The sequence below is a fragment of the Bos javanicus genome, chromosome 22 (assembly GCF_032452875.1).
Source record: "Bos javanicus breed banteng chromosome 22, ARS-OSU_banteng_1.0, whole genome shotgun sequence".
Lineage (NCBI taxonomy): Eukaryota > Metazoa > Chordata > Mammalia > Artiodactyla > Bovidae > Bos > Bos javanicus.
The window spans coordinates 25,066,464-25,088,579 of NC_083889.1; the positions used below are offsets into that span (position 1 = coordinate 25,066,464).

Consider the following 22,116-nt stretch of genomic DNA (forward strand, 5'->3'; position numbering starts at 1 on the left):
TAGTATATTAATGTATGAAGAGTTCAGTGGAACAAGGAGATCTTTGAAGGGTCTTCAGAATGAGGATTCTTATTAAATCACTTGAAGCTCTGCCATTAAAGGGTTAAGTCAAAATGCATGGTACCACCATCATTCTGTAACTTCAGGTATCAGCCATTTCTGGTAAAATTTCCCTTTCAGCTCCAAATCCACCCCCTCCACACACACTTTTTTTTTTTTTTTTAATCTTTACAAATGTGGTCAGACTCTAGCTTGAATACAAATCTCAGTAAAGAAAACCAGTTTGAAGTAACTCTCTCATTCAAAGTTTCCTCACAGCACAAATGAGACACTCATGAACTGTGTACTTCAGAAAACTTTACAGTAGCCTTTTCTTATTTTGTATCTATATTTTCCTGCAACATGAGCCTGCACAGTTCTAAAAGACTGCTGCTGCTGCTGCTGCTAAGTCGCTTCAGTCGTGTCCGACTCTGTGCGACCCCATAGACGGCAGCCCACCAGGCCCTGCTGTCCCTGGGATTCTTCAGGAAAGAACACTGGAGTGGGTTGCCATTTCCTCTTCCAATGCATGAAAGTGAAAAGTGAAAGTGAAGTCGCTCAGTCGTATCCGACTCTTAGCGACCCCATGGACTGCAGCCTACCAGGCTCCTCTATCCATGGGATTTTCCAGGCAAGAGTACTGGAGTGGGGTGCCATTACTAGGTCATAAAAGCAAATTTTCTTTCTCCTTCCTTCCTTTCCTCCCTTTCTCTCTCTCTTTCCTTCTTTCTCTCTGCTTCTCTTTCTTCCTTATTTCCTTTCCCTCTCTCTTTTTCTTTCTTCCCTCTCCCTTTTATTTATCTTTCTTCCCTCTTCCTCTGGTTTTGTGCTTCTTAAATAAGCATTGCCATGAGGACTTTTACTTCTTACTCTCTTGTCATTGTGCTTTTACAGAGTGAGCATCCTATTAATTTTATCTGGAGACAGAGAATATATTTGTTAACCATCCGTCCTAATTCAACCTGAATTGGAAGTTAAATTAAAGCTCTTCACACACTTATAGAAACTCTGCTTCACTTCTATACTTTTACCCCATAAATAGAATTTTCATTACTAGTGCTATTTGAGAAAGCTTATATTTTTCCCTTGGATTTCTTAAACCTCATTATCCACAGCTTAAATCCAGGCTATCCCAAGTTTTAAGTAGAAACTGGTACAGAGAACCAGTTTCCTAAGATGCTTATATTTGGGATTATTCTTAACTTGAACCTCATTTCAAAAAATCCTGTCTGTGGCCATTTTTAATCGAAGAGTGGGAAGCAGAATAACAAAACCAGCACAGAGTGCCTCTGTTCAATTTTCAGACTGTTCAACTAGCTGCTTTCATTTCCTCAACTGAAATATTCATACAAAGAGCTTGGGATATAAGATTGTCCTATGGGGATACAATATGGATAAATTCATGAGTTCTGTAGCAAAGCAATCTCACTATTATGGAAAAAAGGATATTTTTTTCTTTTTTTTTCTGTGTGATCTAAATGTAGTCATGATCCTGTTCTCCTGGTCAGTGTCTATACCAGGTTTCCCTCGGGGAAAAAACATTATCGTGTGCATGCATTTTTCTGGTATTTGACACTAGACTTGTTGCAGCCAGGTGAAAAGCCCACAGATAGTTTGGTCTTAATAGCAGTGGTAGCAAAACAGTACTTGCATGTAGGACACAGGCAAGTTTTGTGTAAATGAGTGCAAATTACCTCACATCTCTGAGCCTCAGCTTTCTCCTTATAACTAGAGATAGCAATGGGTACATAAAAGACTGCTTGAAAGGATAAAATGGGGATATATATTATGAGAATAAATTCTGAAATATAAAGTTAGAACCTATAATAAAGTTTGCTAAATTGTCTCAGTACTATGATCATCCACACAGGGATAGTGAGATTCTATTGTCCCAAGTCCCTAAGACTTTTATGGCCACTTTCTACTCCACAGTGTAAGCACTAATTGGTACATGAAACATAAAACAGGAGCCCATAATTTCAAGGTATATTAGGGATGAAAATAACACTGTACATAGCAGGAAAAAAAAAAGAAAACTATCCCTTGGTCGATAGCGTCTCCATAATGTTTTATGAATACATAATATTAATCCTAAATAAATACTTCACCAAGTATATGAATGCTATGTTGCCCTACAGGAGAGGAAATTATGCTTTGGTCAAGGTGGGTTCTGGAGGCTCACATGCCTTCAAAATTATGTTGAGAGTTAGAATTCCTTAGAAATTATAGGGCTTGACTTTAGCTCAGCTCATAATCATAAATGTTCACCTAAAGAAATTAAGGAGACATTATATATGGTTTGTTATATTTAATCATTTTATTATTAATATAGCTAACATTTATTGATCACATTCTACACCAGGCACTGTGCTAAGTGCTTCACTGAAACTATATGATAATATCTTAAGACACAAGACTGTTGCTATTAACATTTTGCAGATAAGGAGATTGGGAATAGAATAGGTTGGTAACAGGCCCAATATCACACAGTGAATTACAAAAAAAAAAAAAAAATGATTTGAACTAAAGTCTCTTTCCATAGTGATTGAGCTCTAAACTACCATGCTTTGCTGCTCCTGCATGAGCTAAACAGCTACAGCATGAAAATCATCTTTTTGGTCAATATATTGTTGTTTAGAAACATATCCCTTACCTAATTAACTAGTGTATTTTATAATCAGGGGGTAGAGATTCTTTTGTCCGGGGGCCAGAAGATGAAATCAGAGTTGTTTTTGTTTTAACATATTGAGATGCCTCCATATTCCAATAAAATTTCTAGAGATGGGTTCCAAGGTTAACAGGAAAAATGGAAGTAACTTCTTTTCCTTCAGTTCAGTTCCAACTTGGATTTGAAATCTTTCTCTTCTGCAATTGCCAGTTACTTAAAAAGTAAGATTTCTAAGTCTGCTGAGAAAGGTGATGGTAGACTGAGATGGAAAGGATAAAGAGTTACTTGCAGAAATATATATATATATTCTGCTTGGATGATTTTTAGGGCCTTTAGATTAATTTGATTTTTGAAACAGCAATGTAAAAATCCAATTTTGGCTTTTGAAATAGAAAAAAAAAGTGAAAGGAATGTTTGACTTTTTGGAATCAGTATGTAAGATCAAAAGAGACCCAACTTGTAATTTGGTCCATTTGAAAATGGACCCTCTGCAGTTGTTCTCGAGGAGAATTTGCCAAGACATATCAGAAACTTTAGCTTTTACATTCCTGTTATTTAATAATTTAATTTTCTAAAATTATACTGAAGAGGTTTGCATGCAGATGGACAAAATACGGCTCCAAGAATATTCATTTCATCATTATTTATGATAACAAAAAATGTAAACAAAATAGAAGGAAAATAAATGTCCACAGAAGATATTAAGAAGAGGTGGCAAGAATAAGCAGAAGAAATGTACAAAAAAAGATTTTCATGACCCAGATAATCATGAAGGTGTGATCACTCCCACTCACCTAGAGCTGGACATCCTGGAATGTGAAGTCAGGTGGGCCTTAGGAGGCATCACTACGAACAAAGCTAGTGGAGGCGATGGAATTCCAGTTGAGTGATTTCAAATTCTAAAGGATGATGCTGTGAAAGTGCTGCACTCAATATGCCAGCAAATTTGGAAAACTCAGCAGTGGCCACAGGACTGGAAAAGGTCAGTTTTCATTCCAATCCCAAAGAAAGGCAATGCCAAAGAATGCTCAAACTACCGCACAATTGCACTCATCTCACACGCTAGTAAAGTAATGCTCAAAATTCTCCAAGCCAAGCTTAGCAATATGTGAACCATGAACTTCCTGATATTCAAGCTGGTTTTAGAGAAGGCAGAAGAACCACAGATCAAATTGCCAGCATCCATTGGATCATCGAAAAAGCAAGAGAGTTCCAGAAAAACATCTATTTCTGCTTTATTGACTATGCCAAAGCCTTTGACTGTGTGGATCACCACAAACTGTGGAAAATTCTGAAAGAGATGGGAATACCAGACCACCTGACCTGCCTCTTGAGAAACCTGTATGCAGGTCAGGAAGCAACAGTTAGAACTGGACATGGAACAACAGACTGGTTCCAAATAGGAAAAGGAGTACATCAAGGCTGTATATTTTCACCCTGCTTATTTAACTTATATGCAGAGTACATCATGAGAAACGCTGGGCTGGAAGAAGCACAAGCTGGAATCAAGATTGCCGAGAGAAATATCAATAACCTCAGATATGCAGATGACACCACCCTCATGGCAGAAAGTGAAGAAGAACTAAAGAGCCTTTTGATGAAAGTGAAAGTGGAGAGTGAAAAAGTTGGCTTAAAGCTCAACATTCAGAAAACTAAGATTATGGCATCCGGTCCCATCATTTCATGGAAAATAGATGGGGAAACAGTGTCAGACTTTATTTTTCTGGGCTCCAAAATCACCGTGGATGGTGATTGTAGCCATGAAGTTAAAAGACACTTGTTCCTTGGAAGGAAAGTTCTGACCAACCTAGACAGCATATTAAAAAGTAGAAACATTACTTTGCCAACAAAGGTCCGTCTAATCAAGGCTATGGTTTTTCCAGTAGTCATGTATGGATGTGAGAGTTCGACTATAAAGAAAGCTGAGCGCTGAAGAATTGATGCTTTTGAACTGTGCTGTTGGAGAAGACTCTTGAGAGTCCCTTGGACTGCAAGGAGATCCAACCAGTCCATCCTAAAGGAGTTCAGTCCTGGGTGTTCTTTGGAGAGACTGATGTTGAAGCTGAAACTCCAATGCTTTGGCCACCTGAAGCAGAGAGCTGACTCATTTGAAAAGACTCTGATGCTGGGAAAGATTGAGGGCAGGAAGAGAAGGGGATGACAGAGGATGAGATGGTTGGATGGGATCACTGACACAATAGACATGGGTTTGGGTAGACTCTGGGAGTTGGTGATGGACAGGGGGGCCTGGCGTGCTGTGGTTCATGGGGTCACAAAGAGTCAGACACAACCGAATGACTGAACTAAACTGAAAATCCACCAGTAAGAGACTGGCTGAAAATACACATTTGAATGCCCCACTGTCATTCCATATGAAGGTACAGAAAATGGTTTAATCGGAAATGTATTCATAATATATACTTTTAAAGATTTTTAAAAGTGTTTTACAAAGAATATGCTGAAATGATTTGAGTATGAAAAGAAAGCAGTATTGGATTATAACCCAAAAGTGAAATAAATATCCACTATGTGATACTGATATAAATAAAAGATTGAATAAATTGATAAACGAGGATGGAGAAGTGAAAAATCTCCCATGAGGAAGAATTCTAAATAAATTACATAGGTTCACACCTTAGAAGAAGTAAATCATGACCTTTTACTCATTAGATATGAACAATATACTTTGACCCTTCCAAAGACTCAATAATGGAAAAAGAGAAAAATGAGTAGGTTTACAGTGGAGAACACCGACAAAACTTCTTCTGCCAAGTGATGAAGGCCAGCATTAGCAGCCATAGATCATATTGATAGAGTAATAACCTTGATATGATGGGTGAAAATGGAACTTTACTTTTGTGGTCTTTTTGCTCAAAACCCATAACCTCAGGTTAAAGTTAAGGAAAACAGCAGACAAATTCCAGTAGAGGGTCATCCCACAATAAAAGTGACCACTACTCCTCAAAACTCTCAGGGTTATCAAAAACAATAACTGTCTGAGACATTGTTAATTACAGCCAAGAAGACCCCAGGGAGACAAGAAAACTCAATATGGTACCTGGGATAGAATGTTAGAATTAAAAAGGATATCAAGTAAAACCAAGAAAATTTGAATAAAGTATGGCTTTAGTTAATAAAGACATATTTGTGTTTGTTCATTATTTGTAACATAAGTACCATCTTAATTTAAAGTATTAATAATAGGAAAACTGTGTGGTATTATATGGGATTTTACCATACTGTCAGCTGACTTTTCTGTTCTAAAGCCATTATTTTAAAATTTTGGGGGGAAGGGGGTATTAATGAAGTAGGAGAGAAAGAGGCAAGAATCTTCTATTTCTCAGAGACACACAAAAAAATTCCTTCAAAAACAGTCTCTTATTAGTTCTACCAAAGAAATTGAGAGTAACTCTTTCCAGTCTCAGTTTAAAAAGGAGTAACCTGGAGCGAAGATAATCAGGCAAGTTCCCAGAGAGAGTATTCTTGAATCTTCCTTCATTGAACGTTTGTAAGGAAAGAACAGATTCTAGGGAAAAAAAAAAAATGTGTGATCCATATTGTTATATCAATCCTATTTTCAGTAGCCTGTGAACTTCCTGGAGTCTTTATATTATCCTTATATCCCCAGGGCCTAGCCCAGCATCTGCTGTCAGAATTCCTCCTGACTGAGTGAAGACATAAAGGAATTAACTACTGAATAAGATATTCAATGCATATTTACTAAGTTAATAGATACTGGAGCTTAATTTGCCAAGTGAGTGAATGAGGGGATGTCAATAATCCTCATCAAGAATAAATACGTTATTTTAAAATGCTAAATCCATTGTTTTGAGCAAGTCCTTGAGGATTGTATTAGCAAAGAAATATAATGCAGAAATCCCTTCTCTCCCTCCTGTGTATTCCTTTTTACCTTCTCAGTCAAAGCACCACTGACAATTACAGTACCACAGTTTATTAATTGTTATTATGTATTGATTGCCTATTATAAGCTAGGGATTATGATAAGGGAGTGGTGAAGTTTACAATTATTTAAGCATCTGCCCGCAATGCGGGAGACCCGGGTTCAATCCCTGGGTTGGGAAGATCCCCTGGAGAAGCAAATGGCAACCCACTCCAGTACTCTTGCCTGGAAAATTCCACAGACTGAGGAGCCTGGTAGGCTACAGTCCATGGGGTCACAAAGAGTTGGACACAACTGAGTGACTTCACTTTCACTTTCACTTTACATTAATCCTATTCTCTCTATAGTCCACCTGCCTATCTATCTATTCATCCATCTAGTTTTTGCCTTTGTTTTACAGATAGGAAACTGATCCTAGTGGTCCAGCTATTGACAGGGGAAAGAAAAGGAAGATAGCACTAAGTCGTGTTCAACTCTTGCGATCCCATAAACTGTAGCCTACCAGGTTTTTCTCTCCATGGGATTCTCCAGACAAGAATACTGAAGTGGGTTGTCATTTCCTTCTCCAGGGGAACTTGACAGGGGGACTGAGTATTTAAACCCTGATCTCTTCAAAGCCTATACACTTTCTAGAACACCATGTTTCCTTGAAATGTTAGTGAATCTACTGATAAAACTTTCAGCCCTATGATGAATGTGTGTTTATGTGTTCCTTTGTTGAGGATTGCTGTCTTTCAGTTTTTCAAAGATTGGCTTGAATGCTTGTCAGTTCCCATATTTGCATGGAATTTACCATATCATCTCATGCAAACCAATAGAAAATCATGATAAAATACAAAGCAGTTAGAAAGAATCTGAAGAGTACCTTCAGTATACTACATTGTGGGACAAAAAGGACAGGCTTTTCATAGGAAAATAATTTACTCTCTATCCATTTAACTTAATGAGGAAATGTTTTATTTTTATTTTTTTCTTTCTCTTTTTTTAAAAAAATTATTTATTTATTGGAGGCTAATTACTTTACAATATTGTATTGGTTTTGCCATACATTGACATGGATCCGCCATGGGTGTCATGTGTTCCCGACATTCAAATGGGAAATTTTTAAGATGTCTCTCTGAATTTTTTTAAAGCAAGTGTTAAAATTCTGAAAACCCTGAATTCACCTAGATGAATATTAACATATTATTGGCCAGAGATGTATTAATACCGCAGGCATTAGTTTCTGCTAAAAACTAATAATGTGTTAAAATGCTACTGTCATTCTGAGCATCCTGAGCAATCTTTCTATGGTATGCTCTTCAGTGATGTCCAGTGATGAACAGTGATGTTCAGATATGTGTAAAAGAAAGCAAAGTCAAATAGCTGCTCTTTCATCTGAAAGTTCTGAAATGGATAACAACATCTTGGTGAGACTTCATATTTACTGTTTAACATTAATAGCTAAGCTGGGGTATCTTTTCCTTCATAAATTAGAAAAAAAATGAATAAGATATACCTGTATACATAAATATCATTGTCTCTACATAAATATAGCCCTCTGTGTGAAGGCTTCATAACACACAGGAACGTTGAGTAAAGCGACTAATTTTATTTGCATTCCAGAGCATTGACAGCAAAGTTATTAAGAAAAAAAAGAGAAAAGTATATATGTTTGGTTGTTTATGAGAGTGTTAGAAGAGTTATGATTATATCAGTTTAACTTCTTTACTAAGAATAAAGGCATATATTTTCTTGAAAGGAGACACAGAGATCTATCAGTAAATCATACTATATTTGAATAGCACCTATCCAAGGAGTTTCTCAGGGTATTTCACAATACAATTAATTTGCAGCTTAGATAATTAAGAGTCTGCCATGTTAAACAAATGAGACAAAACTGAGAATTGAAAGCTGTGATCATGTCAGCTCTGAAACTCCAACATAGAAAGTGAGATACATGTCCCCAAAGTCATAGTAATTAAAGTTCAAGCAGGTATCTGAAGTTTTGTCTCAATTATTCTATATTCACATTAGCCCATGGTGGTTTAAGATAGTTAGGGTCTTTGAGTAAACACTCTAGCCAGCCTTCCATAGATCTCATTCTCCACACTCTCTGCCTGCATGACTGCAGGAGCCCCCTAGGTTGGTTGGTATGTGTTCTGTATTCTTCCTAAACATCTATCCTAGATTTTTATAAATAGTAGCTATTACCATTGCCACATATAAACCAGTGGGGTGTATTCTCCGCAATGGCCCTGATTGATTTTTAGAGAGAGTTTTTTCTTCTCATTCAAAAATAATGAATTTTGAAAAGGTTATCTTTTGAATTATCAAAAACTTTAATATATAAAATTAAACTTGTTATTTGCTGCAATATTAGTAATTGCAGATTACTATCCATAATTTTACTATCCATAATTACTATCCATAATGAAATATCCATAATTTCATTCTCAGATAACATCTTTTTTACCATTTTGCTGAAATTTTTCAAGCCTTTTAAAGGAAAACATTTACAGAATTGAGGGCTAACTGCATCTGCACATGGAGAATTAATTTGTATATTAAAAAGATAATTTGATGTAAGTATCAAATGGCTAAAAGCATGAGTTTTGGAGTCAGAATCAATTATTTTTAATTTGAATTGCAAATTTAAAACTTATATATATCAATTATTTCATCTCTCAAACTTCACCTTTTTACTTTCAAAATTAGCCTTAAAAAAAAAAAAATCTGGAATTTAGCATTGTTGGATTAACTGGACCTGCATTTACTCTCCTGCCAGAAACCATTCGAAAACTGGACAAATATAATGGGAAACAAACCTGATTCCAGGGAAGTAACAATGGGCAGCATAAAACTATGATCCCTAAAGGATGGGAAATGTACGAAGTAAGCCATGGATATCCCAGGTTTTTACCTCCAGGCACTTTCCAGAACACTGAATGAAGAAGCAAGCATAAATAAGACAAGACTACATTCATCACTGAGTTAGGAGACACAAGGTGCCTGAAGTGGCTGGGATTGCAGAGCAGAGTATCAGAGACAATGGGACTAGAAAAAGAAAGTGTTCCAGAAATCTGCATAAGAATGAGAAATGAGGCTGGGCAAAGAATAATTTTCAGAGCACAAACAGGGCTAAAAGATGTTAGAGTTCTAACATGCTAGAGAAGAGAGATAGTAAACATTTAGAGCATTTGATAGGAAGAAACATCTTAGAAATAAACTAGCCTTAGACTAACATCTACTCCATACTCAAGGAAGTTTAAAAATAAGCTACAGAAAGGTCAAGCAGATTCACTACAACTTAATTCCTATCAATAAAATCCAATACTTGAAAAAATACACAACAATCCAGCTTTTAACAACATAATATTTATTATATCTCTAATTAAATTAAATTATTAGATAGCCTGAAAAGCATAAAAAAAATAGGAATCATGATTAAAAGCAAAAACAGTCAACAGAAACAGATCCATAAATTATTGAGATTTTAAACTTAGCTAACACGGACATTCATATATCAATAGGTCTTCTGAATAAATAGCTAGGGGTTATAGGTAAAGAAACTGCAGACCTCAATCTCTAATTAAGAGAGTCTCTAGAGAAACCTGAAGATAACGGAAAACAGAAAGAAAAACAAGAGGGAGTTTCAGCCTCTGAAACCACAGCTATGGCAAACAGTAAACACAGCCTAACTCCTTGCCAGATAAACATAGAAGTTTACACTAAAATCCAGAGTAAAATCACTTACTTTTACCTATTACATCCTACTAGGTTTTTAACAACAACAAAAATATATAAAAGGCCAATTAAAATGTACATTCTGCCGAGAAAAGCAAACAGTGGAACCAAACTCAAATACGGCAAATATTTTTAAATTATCACATTGGAAATTTGAAACTATTAAAATTAATATGTTAAGGGCTCTAATGGAAAAAGCAGACAGCATGAAAGAACAGAGGATTGATGTAGCAGGAAAACAAAAGAAATTCTAAGAAAGGATCAAAAGGAAGAGATAGATATAAAAACACTGTAATGTAAATGAGAATGTCTTTGATAGGTTTACCAGTAGACTGAGCATGAGGAAAGAGTAAGTGAATGAGAAGAAATGTCAATGGAAAAATCCCAAATTAAAATGTGAAGAGAAAGAAAGAAAGAATGGAATATCCAGGAACTGGGGGAACTACAAATGGTGAAACAGATGTCTAATGGGAACACCAGAAGGAGACCAAAGAGAGAAATGAACAGAATAAATATTTGAAGTAAGAATGACTGGAAATTTTCCAAAATTAGTGACAGTTACCAAACCACAGACCTAGGAAGCTCAGAGGCCAATTAGCAAGATAAATTCCAAAATAATCTGCCCATTCAAGAGAAGGAATATTCCCAGGATAAAGGGAATTATTTCCTAGCTACTTAGGAAATATTTCCACAAATATTTCATGAAAACCAGTCTGTATTTCAGGAACTGTTTAAAGTCCTTTAAAAAAAATGGTGAATATGATGTGGGAATGACTTATGTTATTTTGTGTGTGTGTGTGTGTGTGTTCCTCTTTCTTATTCACCTACTAATTTCCTTACCCCCCCCTCTACTTCAACTCCTTTCTCATTAACTAAAATATATAAACCTTAGTTTAATGAATGTATAATTTATAGCATAAACAGTAGTCAGTAATTAGTTAGCAAAAGTGTTTAGAAACATTGATGTATAGAACAGTCTTTTGGACTCTGTGGGAGAGGGAGAGGGTGGGATGATTTGGGAGAATGGCATTGAAGTATGTATAATATCATATATGAAATGAGTCGCCAGTCCAGGTTTGATGCACGATACTGGATGCTTGGGGCTGGTGCACTGGGATGACCCAGAGGGATGGTACGGGGAGGGAGGAGGGAGGAGGGAGGAGGGTTCAGGATGGGGAACACGTGTATACCTGTGGCGGATTCATGTTGATGTATGGCAAAACCAATACAATATTGTAAAGTTAAATAAAATAAAATTAAAAACAAAAAACATTGTTGATAAGAGAAAGAACTCTTGATTTTATTCCTCACTGAACCAATTAGCTTTTTCAGTTTGGGGTGTATCCAACTTACTACAGAGAAGTGTTGTACCTCAGAAGGTGAATGAGGAGATTTAAAAGGATTTGTGCAAAGCAGTCCCAACATTGTTTGGAACATATTGGTTTGAAAAAAATATAACAAAATCAAGTATTGCATGCAATATTTTTATAAAGAGTTGTCAGAGAACATGATTTATAATTATCATTCAATAGTTTGTAAAACACTTGGCAATAGACCTGCAAATAGATATTTATCATTTAAAAGTGGGGTTGATTTTGCTCTTTTCAGATTGTTAATTATGTTTATCAATTAATTAATTTTCTAGGGAGTGCATTGTGTGTGTGTATGTTAATGCTGCAAATTCAGAAAAGTCAGTAGAGTATTTGGTAAATGTCCACTGCAGAGGGCACAGGCAGTAAAAAGTCTTTTTTGTTAGAAGCTAACATTTTCAGGAGAAGGCAATGGCAACCCACTCCAGCACTCTTGCCTGGCAAATCCCACGGACGGAGGAGCCTGGTAGGCTGCAGTCCATGGGGTCGCTAGGAGTTGGACAGGACTGAGCGACTTCACTTTCATGCACTGGAGAAGGCAATGGCAACCCACTCCAGTGTTCTTGCCTGGAGAATCCCAGGGACGGGGGAGCCTGGTGGGCTGCCGTCTCTGGGGTCGCACAGAGTCGGACACGACTGAAGCGACTTAGCAGCAGCAGCAGCTAACATTTGCATAATATTTTCCAAATATATAAAGGATTTTCATCTACATTCTGTTCATCTGAAGAAATGAAAACTATGTCTGCACTTCAGTTACACAGAATACATGTTTCTTACGCAGAACGTTTTAACACTATCATTATGTCCTTGTGGATGCTTCAGACTTTCCATTTTAACACTGAGGCATTTCAATTCCATTTTAACAATAGCTTTGATAAATATAATCTCAACAATGATTAACTTTGTCAGATAAAATGTTATGGGACATACTCCACTAAATCAATTATTTCCTTGATGATTTTCTAAGAGGTACAGTGAAGCAATTCTCATCATTTTCCCATTCTTCCTTAATTTTATTTCATGTGCATCAGCTCTTTTATATACAAACTTAACAATGAACATACACTTTATCATTGAGGGATTTTTATTTTGTACATCATATTTGCCATATTTTTACATATCTTTACACTGTAATCTTCAAAACAATACAGGAGATAGATATCATTTTAATCTTTTTTGCATGAGGATATGGAAATTCATAACAGTTAAGAAGGATGCTTGCCGATTGTTAGACAACTCTTGAGAAAATTGAGAGTTCAATCTGCCTCCTCTAACTTGGAGAGCAGTTATCTTAACCATTTACTCAAAAGTTTCTAAGTTCAGAATTTAAAATCAGGTGAGACTAAATTTTAAGTGTCCTTTCTTTCTTATCAAAAGCATGAAGTTGAACCAGTTACTTATATCCTTTGATCCTCATCATCTTCCTCAAATATAATAAAAATATGAGGTACCCTGCACAACTAAGAGGATTAGGCATATCATATAAATTCTTAGCTATAAATGATTAGCACATGAAATTTATTTACATGAGATTCTTGAGAACTAGCATCAATCTTTTTCATTTATTAATTATGTGAGTATTTTTTAAATTACAGTAATCTATATTTCCTGATGCTAAACATGATAGAATAAACTATTAATATTCTTTTCAGATACTATTTTTCATTGGTTTTCTTTTATAAATAAATCAACAAATTTTCAAAGTATTTTGCTGTTATTTTATGGTGTTTTATATACTTTAATTTCTGAGAAAGCTTGAAAATGGTGAAAGTTCATCATATCTTTCAAGGCAAATAAACAAAAACTGACAAAACTCCCAATTGTCAGTCTCTTAAAATAATTTAAACAATCTATAATTATTTATTGAACAAATACTATGGGGCCAGATGTGTAAAATTCAACAGTCCATGAGCTGAGAATTTCCAGGTATTCAAGCTAGATTTAGAAAAGGCAGAGGAACCAGAGATCAAATTGCCAACATCCATTGGATCATAGAAAAAGCAAGAGAATTCCAGAAAAACATCTACTTCTGCTTTATTGACTACACTAAGCTTTTGACTGTGTGGATCACAACAAACTGTGGAAAATTCTTATAGAGATGGGAATACCAGACCACCTTCCTTGCTCTTGAGAATTCTGTATGCAGGTCAAAAAGAAACAGTTAGAACTCGACATGGAACAATGGACTGGTTTCAAATTTGGAAAGGAGTACATTAAGACTGTATATTGTCACCCTGCTTATTTAATTTTTAATGCAGAGAACATGATGCAAAATACTGGGGGGTTGGATGAAGCTCAAGCTGAAATCAAGATTGCTGGGAGAAATATCAATAACCTCAGACATGCAGATGACACCATCCTTATGGCAAAAAGTGAAGAAGAACTAAAGAGCCTCTTGATGAAAGTAAAAGAGGAGAGTGAAAAATCTGGCTTAAAATTCAACACTCAAAAATGAAGATCATGGCAACTGGTCCCATCATTTCATGGCAAACAGATGGGGAAACAATGGAAACAGAGGCAGACTTCATTTTGGGGGGCTCCAAAATCACTGCAGATGGTGACTGCAACCTTGAAATCAAAAGATGCTTGCTCCTTGGGAGAAAAGCTATGACCAACCTAGACAGCACATTAAGAAGCAGAGACGCTACTTTCCCAACAGAGGTCCATCTAGTCAAAGCTATGGTTTTTCTAGTAGTCGTGTATGGATGTTCAACCATGAAGAAAGGTGAACACTGAAGAACTGATGCTTTTGCACTCTGTGTTTTTGGAGAAGACTCTTGAGAGTCTCTTGAAGTGTAAGGAGACCAAACCAGTTATCCTAGAGGATATCCTGAATATTCATTGGAAGGACTGATGCTGAAGCTGAAATTCCAATACTTTGGCCACCTGATGCGAAGAACGGACTCATTGGAAAAGACCCTGATGCTGGAAAAGATTGAAGGCAGGAGGAGAAGGAAACAACAGAGGATGAGATGGTTGGATGGCATCACCGACTCAATGGACATCAGTTTGAGCAAGCTCCCGAAGTTGGTGATGGGACAAGGAATCCCGGCATGCTTCCGTCGGTGGTCTCGCAAAGACTCAGACACAACTGAGCAACTGAACTGACAGTCAATTCTGATTCTTTGCGACCCTGTGGACTGTAGCCTGCCAGGCTCCTCTGTCCACAGGATTCTCTAGGCAAGAATAGTGGAGTGGGTTGCAATTTCCTCTTCCAGTGGATCTTCCCAGTCCAGGGATTGAACCCATATCTCCTGCTGCTCTTGCATTGCAGGCAGATTCTTTACCACTCAGCCACTAGGGAAACAGAGCCAAATAATGCTGATTACAAAATATTTAGTAACCAGCATTATTTGGATTGGGCTTCCCCTCTGGCTCAGTGGTGAAGAATCCCATCTGCAATCCAGGAAATGTAGAAGATATTGGTTCCATCCCTGGGTGTGGAAGATCCGCTGGAGGAGGAAATGGCAACTTGTTCCAGTATTCTTGCTGGCAAATTCCATGGACAGAGAAGCCTGGCAGTCTACACTCCTTAGTGCTGGAAAGAGTCGGACACCACTGAGCATGCACACAGAAACGAACAAACATTATTTGGATTGCTTGGCATATTTGCTTAATGATAGGATGAAGACTTTTAAGGATGTTTCCCATAGTTTTGAATGTAAATCATTATTTCTGAATATGAGGCCCACATGAGGAATAGATTCTGGATTTATAGGAAGCACTTAAAAGTGGTGTTGAGAGTAAAGTCTCTTACTATTCAAAGTATATTCTATAGGCAAGAAGAATCACTATTACCTAGGAGTTTGTTGGAAATGAAGAAATCAGATAGCACACCAAATCTATTGAATTTCAATTTAGCTATCCCCCAGATAATTCATATATATTTTAATATTTTAAAGTGGAATTTTATCACTTTGTTACTTGGTTACTGGTGTTTATGGGTGTCAAAATGAAGTTTTAATATTGCTAAAATGCAGTTCTGAACATTCCATGAAAAAAAAAATATATATGTAGCTGGATTTAAAGCTTTCCAAACTTATTGCTTATAAACACTTATCTGAGTAGTAAAGCAAAATGCTTCCCCTACCAGGACAGGTTTGGCTCAATTCTAATTATCCACTATGAACAATGGCCTTTAATTTGCCTTATTTTGGAAACTAGCTGTGCAGGTTTTTCATTTACAAGAGTTGTTGATTAATTAAGCAAGGAGACACTCCAGGTAATATATTTCTGGATGTACAAGAAAATAGAGTAAAGGATACATCAAAAATTTAGTGACCTGCTTGCCATCTTATGCAAGCTCACTTATCACTTTGCCATGTGCTGCCTAAGTGGCTTACACTGTGCTTAAACTAGAGTAAATATTGGCCCATTTGGCAGAATCATCTCCCCAATCATTTTTAGAGCATTAATATTAGACATGTTTATTTAAAGTCCAATCAGAAAGTTCCCCTTTTGCCCAGCTTTTAAAATGTTTGCTGATTTACCTATAGGGCAACATTTGAATACCAAAATATTTGTTTGTTTGTATTAATTAAAACAATTAGAAAAAGAAAAAACAACCTTACTTTCCAAGGGCAAAGCATTCCAGTTTTACAGATGAATCCTTTGCAGCTTGAATAGTTTCAGGAAAACGCACTTCAATCTTCGGTTCATATTCCCCCATCACACCTGTTAAATACCAAAAGAGCTAGCAGCATTTCTAAAGAACAGAGATTTTCTATGAAGCAAATGCTTTAGTTATCAAAATGTGATTATTCTGTTCTTTAGTTAACAATATTTTTCTATACTGATGGTGAATGATGGAGAGCATCACTTCATGATGCTGTTTAAAAAAATTAGTTCATTCCTCTCTCCCCTAAAAAAGAAATACCTAAGATATAATACCAAAATATCAGAATAAATGCATTCCAAATTTCCCTGTATTCCACAAGAGCATCTTAAAAATAAAATAAATTCTTTTATAAAATAAAAATACTTCCTTTTTTAGAACTTAATCATTCTAAACATTCGAAGAGGCTGTGGTTGAAAAGACAGAGTACTACTTCATTCAAATAAATTGGTAAATTTTATTTTTTCTATTTCCTTGACATGTGATATTTCTTGAGTGACTACTTTTAGAAGAGATTTTTTTTAGTATTATGTATGATGCTTTTGTATATTTTTACCATAAATGTATTGAAAAGAATAGAGGAGATGGAATAATGAAGGAATTAAGAAGAGAAGTTAAGAAAGTAGGTAGATAGGGAGGAAAAAGGCCAATATGATAGTTTCTATGCATATTACTGGCTTAGGAGCTCTTGTGATCATGAACAGAGCACTCACTGAAGGGGAGAAATTGGACTTAAGAATAAGTCCAGTGGTTGATGAATTCTAAATTAAGACCATGCAAATATATTTGAATAGTTAGTGATTATAAAAGCTCTGTCATAAGAACTCCCTGTATGGAGCTAATTCCATGATTCTGTTAGCCATCATTAAATTATATTCCTGCTTTTCTTGAACTTAGAGAGGAGAAAAACTCTATAGACGTATTACAAGTCCAGAATCTGATCAGAAAACGCATCAACAGATATTTCCATCTTTACATTTACCACTGTGAATATTTAATTAAAGAATCAACTAGAGGATTCTTCTACTTTGATGACTTTCTTAGGTTTTCTAGCTCTAAATCTTGTACCAGCTATGGCTTGACTAAACTCCAAAATCATCAGAGACCAATCTAAATTATGTTTCTTGGAGAAATATAATTAGTATGAATTTTGTGTTTCATTTTTCTTTGGAATGCTCATTATTAATGTTGACTTGATTTACTTTCCTTGGATGTGAATTGTTTTCCTGCCTTGCCAACTAGGAAATAAAAGGGTGAACAAAAGAGACAAATACGGAAAAGAAAGTGGTGTTAAAGAAAAGCTGTATCATATGTTCATCAAAACTATATTAGGTGAATGAATCATTTTGTCAGCATTCACACATTCACACACACATAACTACTCTCTCAAACATTGTTTCTTTTTTAATAAAATATTTCTTAAACGAAGAAAGGATCTGTTTCAGATCCAGAGAGGAAGTGGCATAGCATTCTCAGAATCATCTGTACTATACCATGTGGATTAATTATATAGTTTTCTATTATTTTTGACAATATGTGATTTTTCATCATATTTGTGAATTAAACCTCAACTCCTAGATATTATGGCTCCACTGAAACAGAGGAAAGCAGAAAGTTCTACAGATATCCCCAAGTTTCAAAATTCACAGACAAAATTTATCCCTAAGATAACTCATCATCTTACCATCAGTGCGCTGTACTAATGGAGTGGGTGGTCCTTGAACACTTCTCTGGGCTTCTTTGTTTGTTATGAAGCAAGTGTAGTTGCCAACATCTGATGGCTCCACTTTGGCAATGTACAAGTTCCCTGTCTCTTGTGATACAAACCGTCTGTTGTCCTCTTGAACATATAAGGGATTATCATTGAAAGTCCATGCATAAGATAAATCTGGAAACAGAATAAAATAAGTATTATCCTTACTGTATTCATTCTTATCTGAAAGTTCTGTGCCCTACTTCTCCATAAATAGAATACAACTGTGCCCCTCTTTGTCCAGTTTGTGCCTGTCATCCTGATGTAATTGTTTCATTTCTTTTTAATTCAGTATTTCCCAATTTGGATAATATGGTTTTCCTGTCCATCACTGGCTTTGTGTAATTAAAGATGTGATGGTGAGATGTCAAGGGAACAAGTAGATGAACTTATTAAGGAAAGCTATATGGTATAAAATATTATGGGCTAAAAATGTACACTGAATTTCTACATCAGTGCTCATATTAAAGCTGTGCTTCTCAATATGCAATAAGAAGGATGCTCATATTAATCATGTTTAGGGGTGTTTGCTAAAAATTTTACTTCAAGGTGTAAGTTCAGGGACCCTACCACTTGGAATCATTCATTCAATTATTACACAATTTCTGAACATCTCTTTTGTGACCATTTTTGGACTTAGAACACATCAAAGCAAAACCTGTGCCTTATAAAACTTCACCTAGTAAACTGATTACAACTAGTGTGGATAATCTCAGTGTGGGCTGATATGTGCTTTGGCAGAAGCATTGGAACCCAGATGAGGAGCTTAGAATGATCTGTGGTCAGAAAAGTCTTCTGAAAAGAAATCCATGCTCAATCTAGTAGGATGAATGGGAGCTATCCAGGCAACAGATTAACAAACCTTGCTCAGAGAACAAAAATGTGAAGATGAAAGAGAACACATCATTTTTGCTGAACATCAATCAACCTCTGGAAATCTTATATATAAATATGAATATAAATATATAGAGGCATATATAACTGATATAATTATCATGCTATAAAATGCACAAATCCTAAGTGTTCAGTTCAGTTAATTGTAACAATCTAAGCACTATGAAATCACCAGCCTAAAATAAATTATGGAACATTCTCATCTTTAGAAATTCTATTATGTCCTTATTTGTCAACCTCTACTGTTGTAACAACTACCAGAGTTCTATCATCATAGGTTATTGAATTTCATAAAAGCAGAATCAAACAGAATGCACTTCTTTTTGAACTTTTATATTGGAATCTAGTTGCTTAACAATGTTGTGTTAGTTGCAGGTGTACAGTAGAATGATTCAGTTATACATGTAGCTATTCTTGTTATTTCAGAGTATTGAACAGAGTTACCTGTACTATATAGCAGGTCCTTGTTGATTATCTATTTTAAATATAGCAGTGTGTGCATATCAGCCTCCAACTCCCAATGTACTGCTTTGTGTCTGGTTTGTTTAATGTATCTTAATGTCCCCTATGTAGTTGTGACTATCAGTACTTCTTTTCTTTCTCTTGCTGAATGGAATTCCATTTTTATGAATATACCACAATGTGTTTGGCTGCTTTCCTGTTGAAGATTATTAGAATTGTTTCCATTTGAGGACCATTATATTGGGTTGGCCAAAAAGTTAGTTTGGGTTTTTCCATACGATGTTATGGAAAGACCGCAATGACATTTTTGGCCAATCCAATGCATTAGGCTTATATAAACATTATTTTTTAAGACTGCCTGTGGACATTTTCACTTTTCTTTGTTAAGTCCCTAGACGTGAACTATAGGGTAGATGTATGTTTTACTTAATTAAAAATAAAAAAAAAACAACTACAAAAGAATTTTCCAGTTACACTAGTTGATATCTCTATCTGCAATATATGAGAGTTAGCATTGGTGTACATCTCTGAGAAAACTATGTTGTCATTTTTTAAATTTTATCTAGATATCGTCGAGCAAGGGGGTTGCAGCTGGCACTAGTGGTAAAGAATCTGTCTTCCAATGCAGGAGATGCCAGAGATGAGGGTTCGATCCCTGAGTCGGGAAGATCCCCTGGGCAGAGGAGGCTGGCGGGCCACAGTCCATGGGGTCACAAAGAATCAGAAATGACTGAAGTCACTTAGCCAGCATGCATCGTTGAGCAAAAGAAAATAGTCTCATGTATTAAGGTTTTGTAAGTGTGGTACTAATAAGGTTAAGAAATTGTATGTATTGTGAAAACTAGATACAAATGAACTTATGTCAAGGAAAGTGGAAGAACTTAACTGGCTCAAAAATGACCCCTTCCCCAAACATGTGGAAGATACAGGTGCTGGGGTGAAAAGGGGAAATATACTAATGATGGTTAAAATGTCTTCAATTGTAGATGAACATGGACATCACACATTTGGAAATCACAGTCACAGGAGAACAGTTAAAGCACCTGGGAGCCTCTTGTCCAGACAGAGGTCACAGTTCATGTTTGTCATCCGTACTTATGTTAAACTAGTGCAGAAGCAAGACACGGCAGAGACAAAAAAGAAAAAATTGAAAGCTAATTATTTCTATAATGTTCTAGCAGTCCTCTTCAGATAGAAGCAGACAACCTGAAACATTCTTCACGAATAGAACTGATTTAAAATTCTCTAGAGGGATGATGAAACAATATGAATTGAAAGCTATTTTGACCTTAAATCTGATCCATATACAAAAGCTCTTGAGAAAATGCATGTGCGCTCTATTGTTTTAATCGTGTCTGACCTTAAAGATTAAATCGTGTTTTAATCTTTGTGACTTATAAACTATAACCTGCCAGGCTCCTCTGTCCGTGGGACTCTCCAGGCAAGAATACTGGAGTGGGTTGTCATGACCTCCTCCAGGGGATCTTCCCTGGAGGTCTTCCCAACCCAGGGAAGACCCAAACCCAGGTCTCTTAAGTCTCCTGTATTTCCTGCATTGCAGGTGGATTCTTTACTCACTAAGCCACCTGGGAAGGTGCTTGAGAAAGTGGAAATGTGTGAATTTTGGCATCTTTATCATCCCTTTCAAACTAGGAAAAAAAAACCAGATAACACATTAACAATATACTTAGGGAACCAGATTCTTTTTAAAGAATGAAAGAAAAGAAGATAGAAAGGAGACAGAAGAAAATAATGAGTTTACAAAAAACAGACTAAATTAAATCACTTGTGTATTAAATTATATATTGTATTTGCAATGTATTAAATTCTGACAATTCATAAATTATTTCAGTAAGAATAAATTCATCTAAATAGCCAGAACTCTGGTATCATTCTCAGGAATGAAGAAGATGTGACAGAAATATATAACAAAGAGGATGAACAGCAACAAAAATGCCACTTAAGCATGAAATATAAAAATTCACAAAGTGTCATTAAGCCTATAAAATTAGTGTTCAAGAAGAAAAACAATCTAAGACATGTTATTACATGAAAAGTATATTGTAAATAAAAATGTTTAGTATGATCTCATAAAAATTATGCATTTACATGTATGAGAACTTATGTGTGTGTGTGTTTCTGCAAATTTTTAAATTTAAAAATTTAGGCATGTATACAGTGGCTTTCTCAAGAGAAGGGAAAGAAACACAGAAGACTTCTCTATGTAATTTGTGCCTGCCATATTTGAATATTTAATTATTATGTAATTGTGCAAATGGGAAAAATAAACAACAGGATGAATAATGTGCCAGGAAAACTAAAGACAAGAATGGGTTATCATTTATTAAAAAAAAAAAAAGATGGACAGTATTATTCTTTTAATGTTCTTTATTCTTACTCTGAACTAGTCAGACTGGAGTATTATGCTTTATTCAGAGCACATTAGGAAACTTGTTAAAGTGCAGATAGCTAATCCTACCCTAGCAATTTGTTTTATTAACATCTGAGTGAAGTACCATGGAATCTGTATTTTCAACAGCCTACAAATATCTTGCAGTTGAATTGTAATACTATGTTCAGAGTACCCATTATTGAGAGGGAACTGAAATCTCAAGTATATTGAGATAGATAGCCAAAATGTAGCCAAGTCCAGAAGTTAATACCAAAGAAAGTGGTAAGAACTTAGAT

General features: G+C 35.7%; 1 protein-coding gene across 1 annotated transcript in view; it reads right to left on the reverse strand.

Annotated features, from left to right (window-relative positions):
• Positions 1-22,116, reverse strand: part of CNTN6 (contactin 6) — a 319,039-nt gene that overhangs the window by 96,253 nt on the left and 200,670 nt on the right. The window contains exons 6-7 of the mRNA XM_061396383.1: positions 18,004-18,207; positions 16,276-16,378 (exon numbers count right to left, since the gene is read on the reverse strand). Of these exons, the coding sequence (XP_061252367.1) occupies positions 16,276-16,378; positions 18,004-18,207 (307 nt within the window). The remainder of the gene's footprint in view (positions 1-16,275; positions 16,379-18,003; positions 18,208-22,116) is intronic.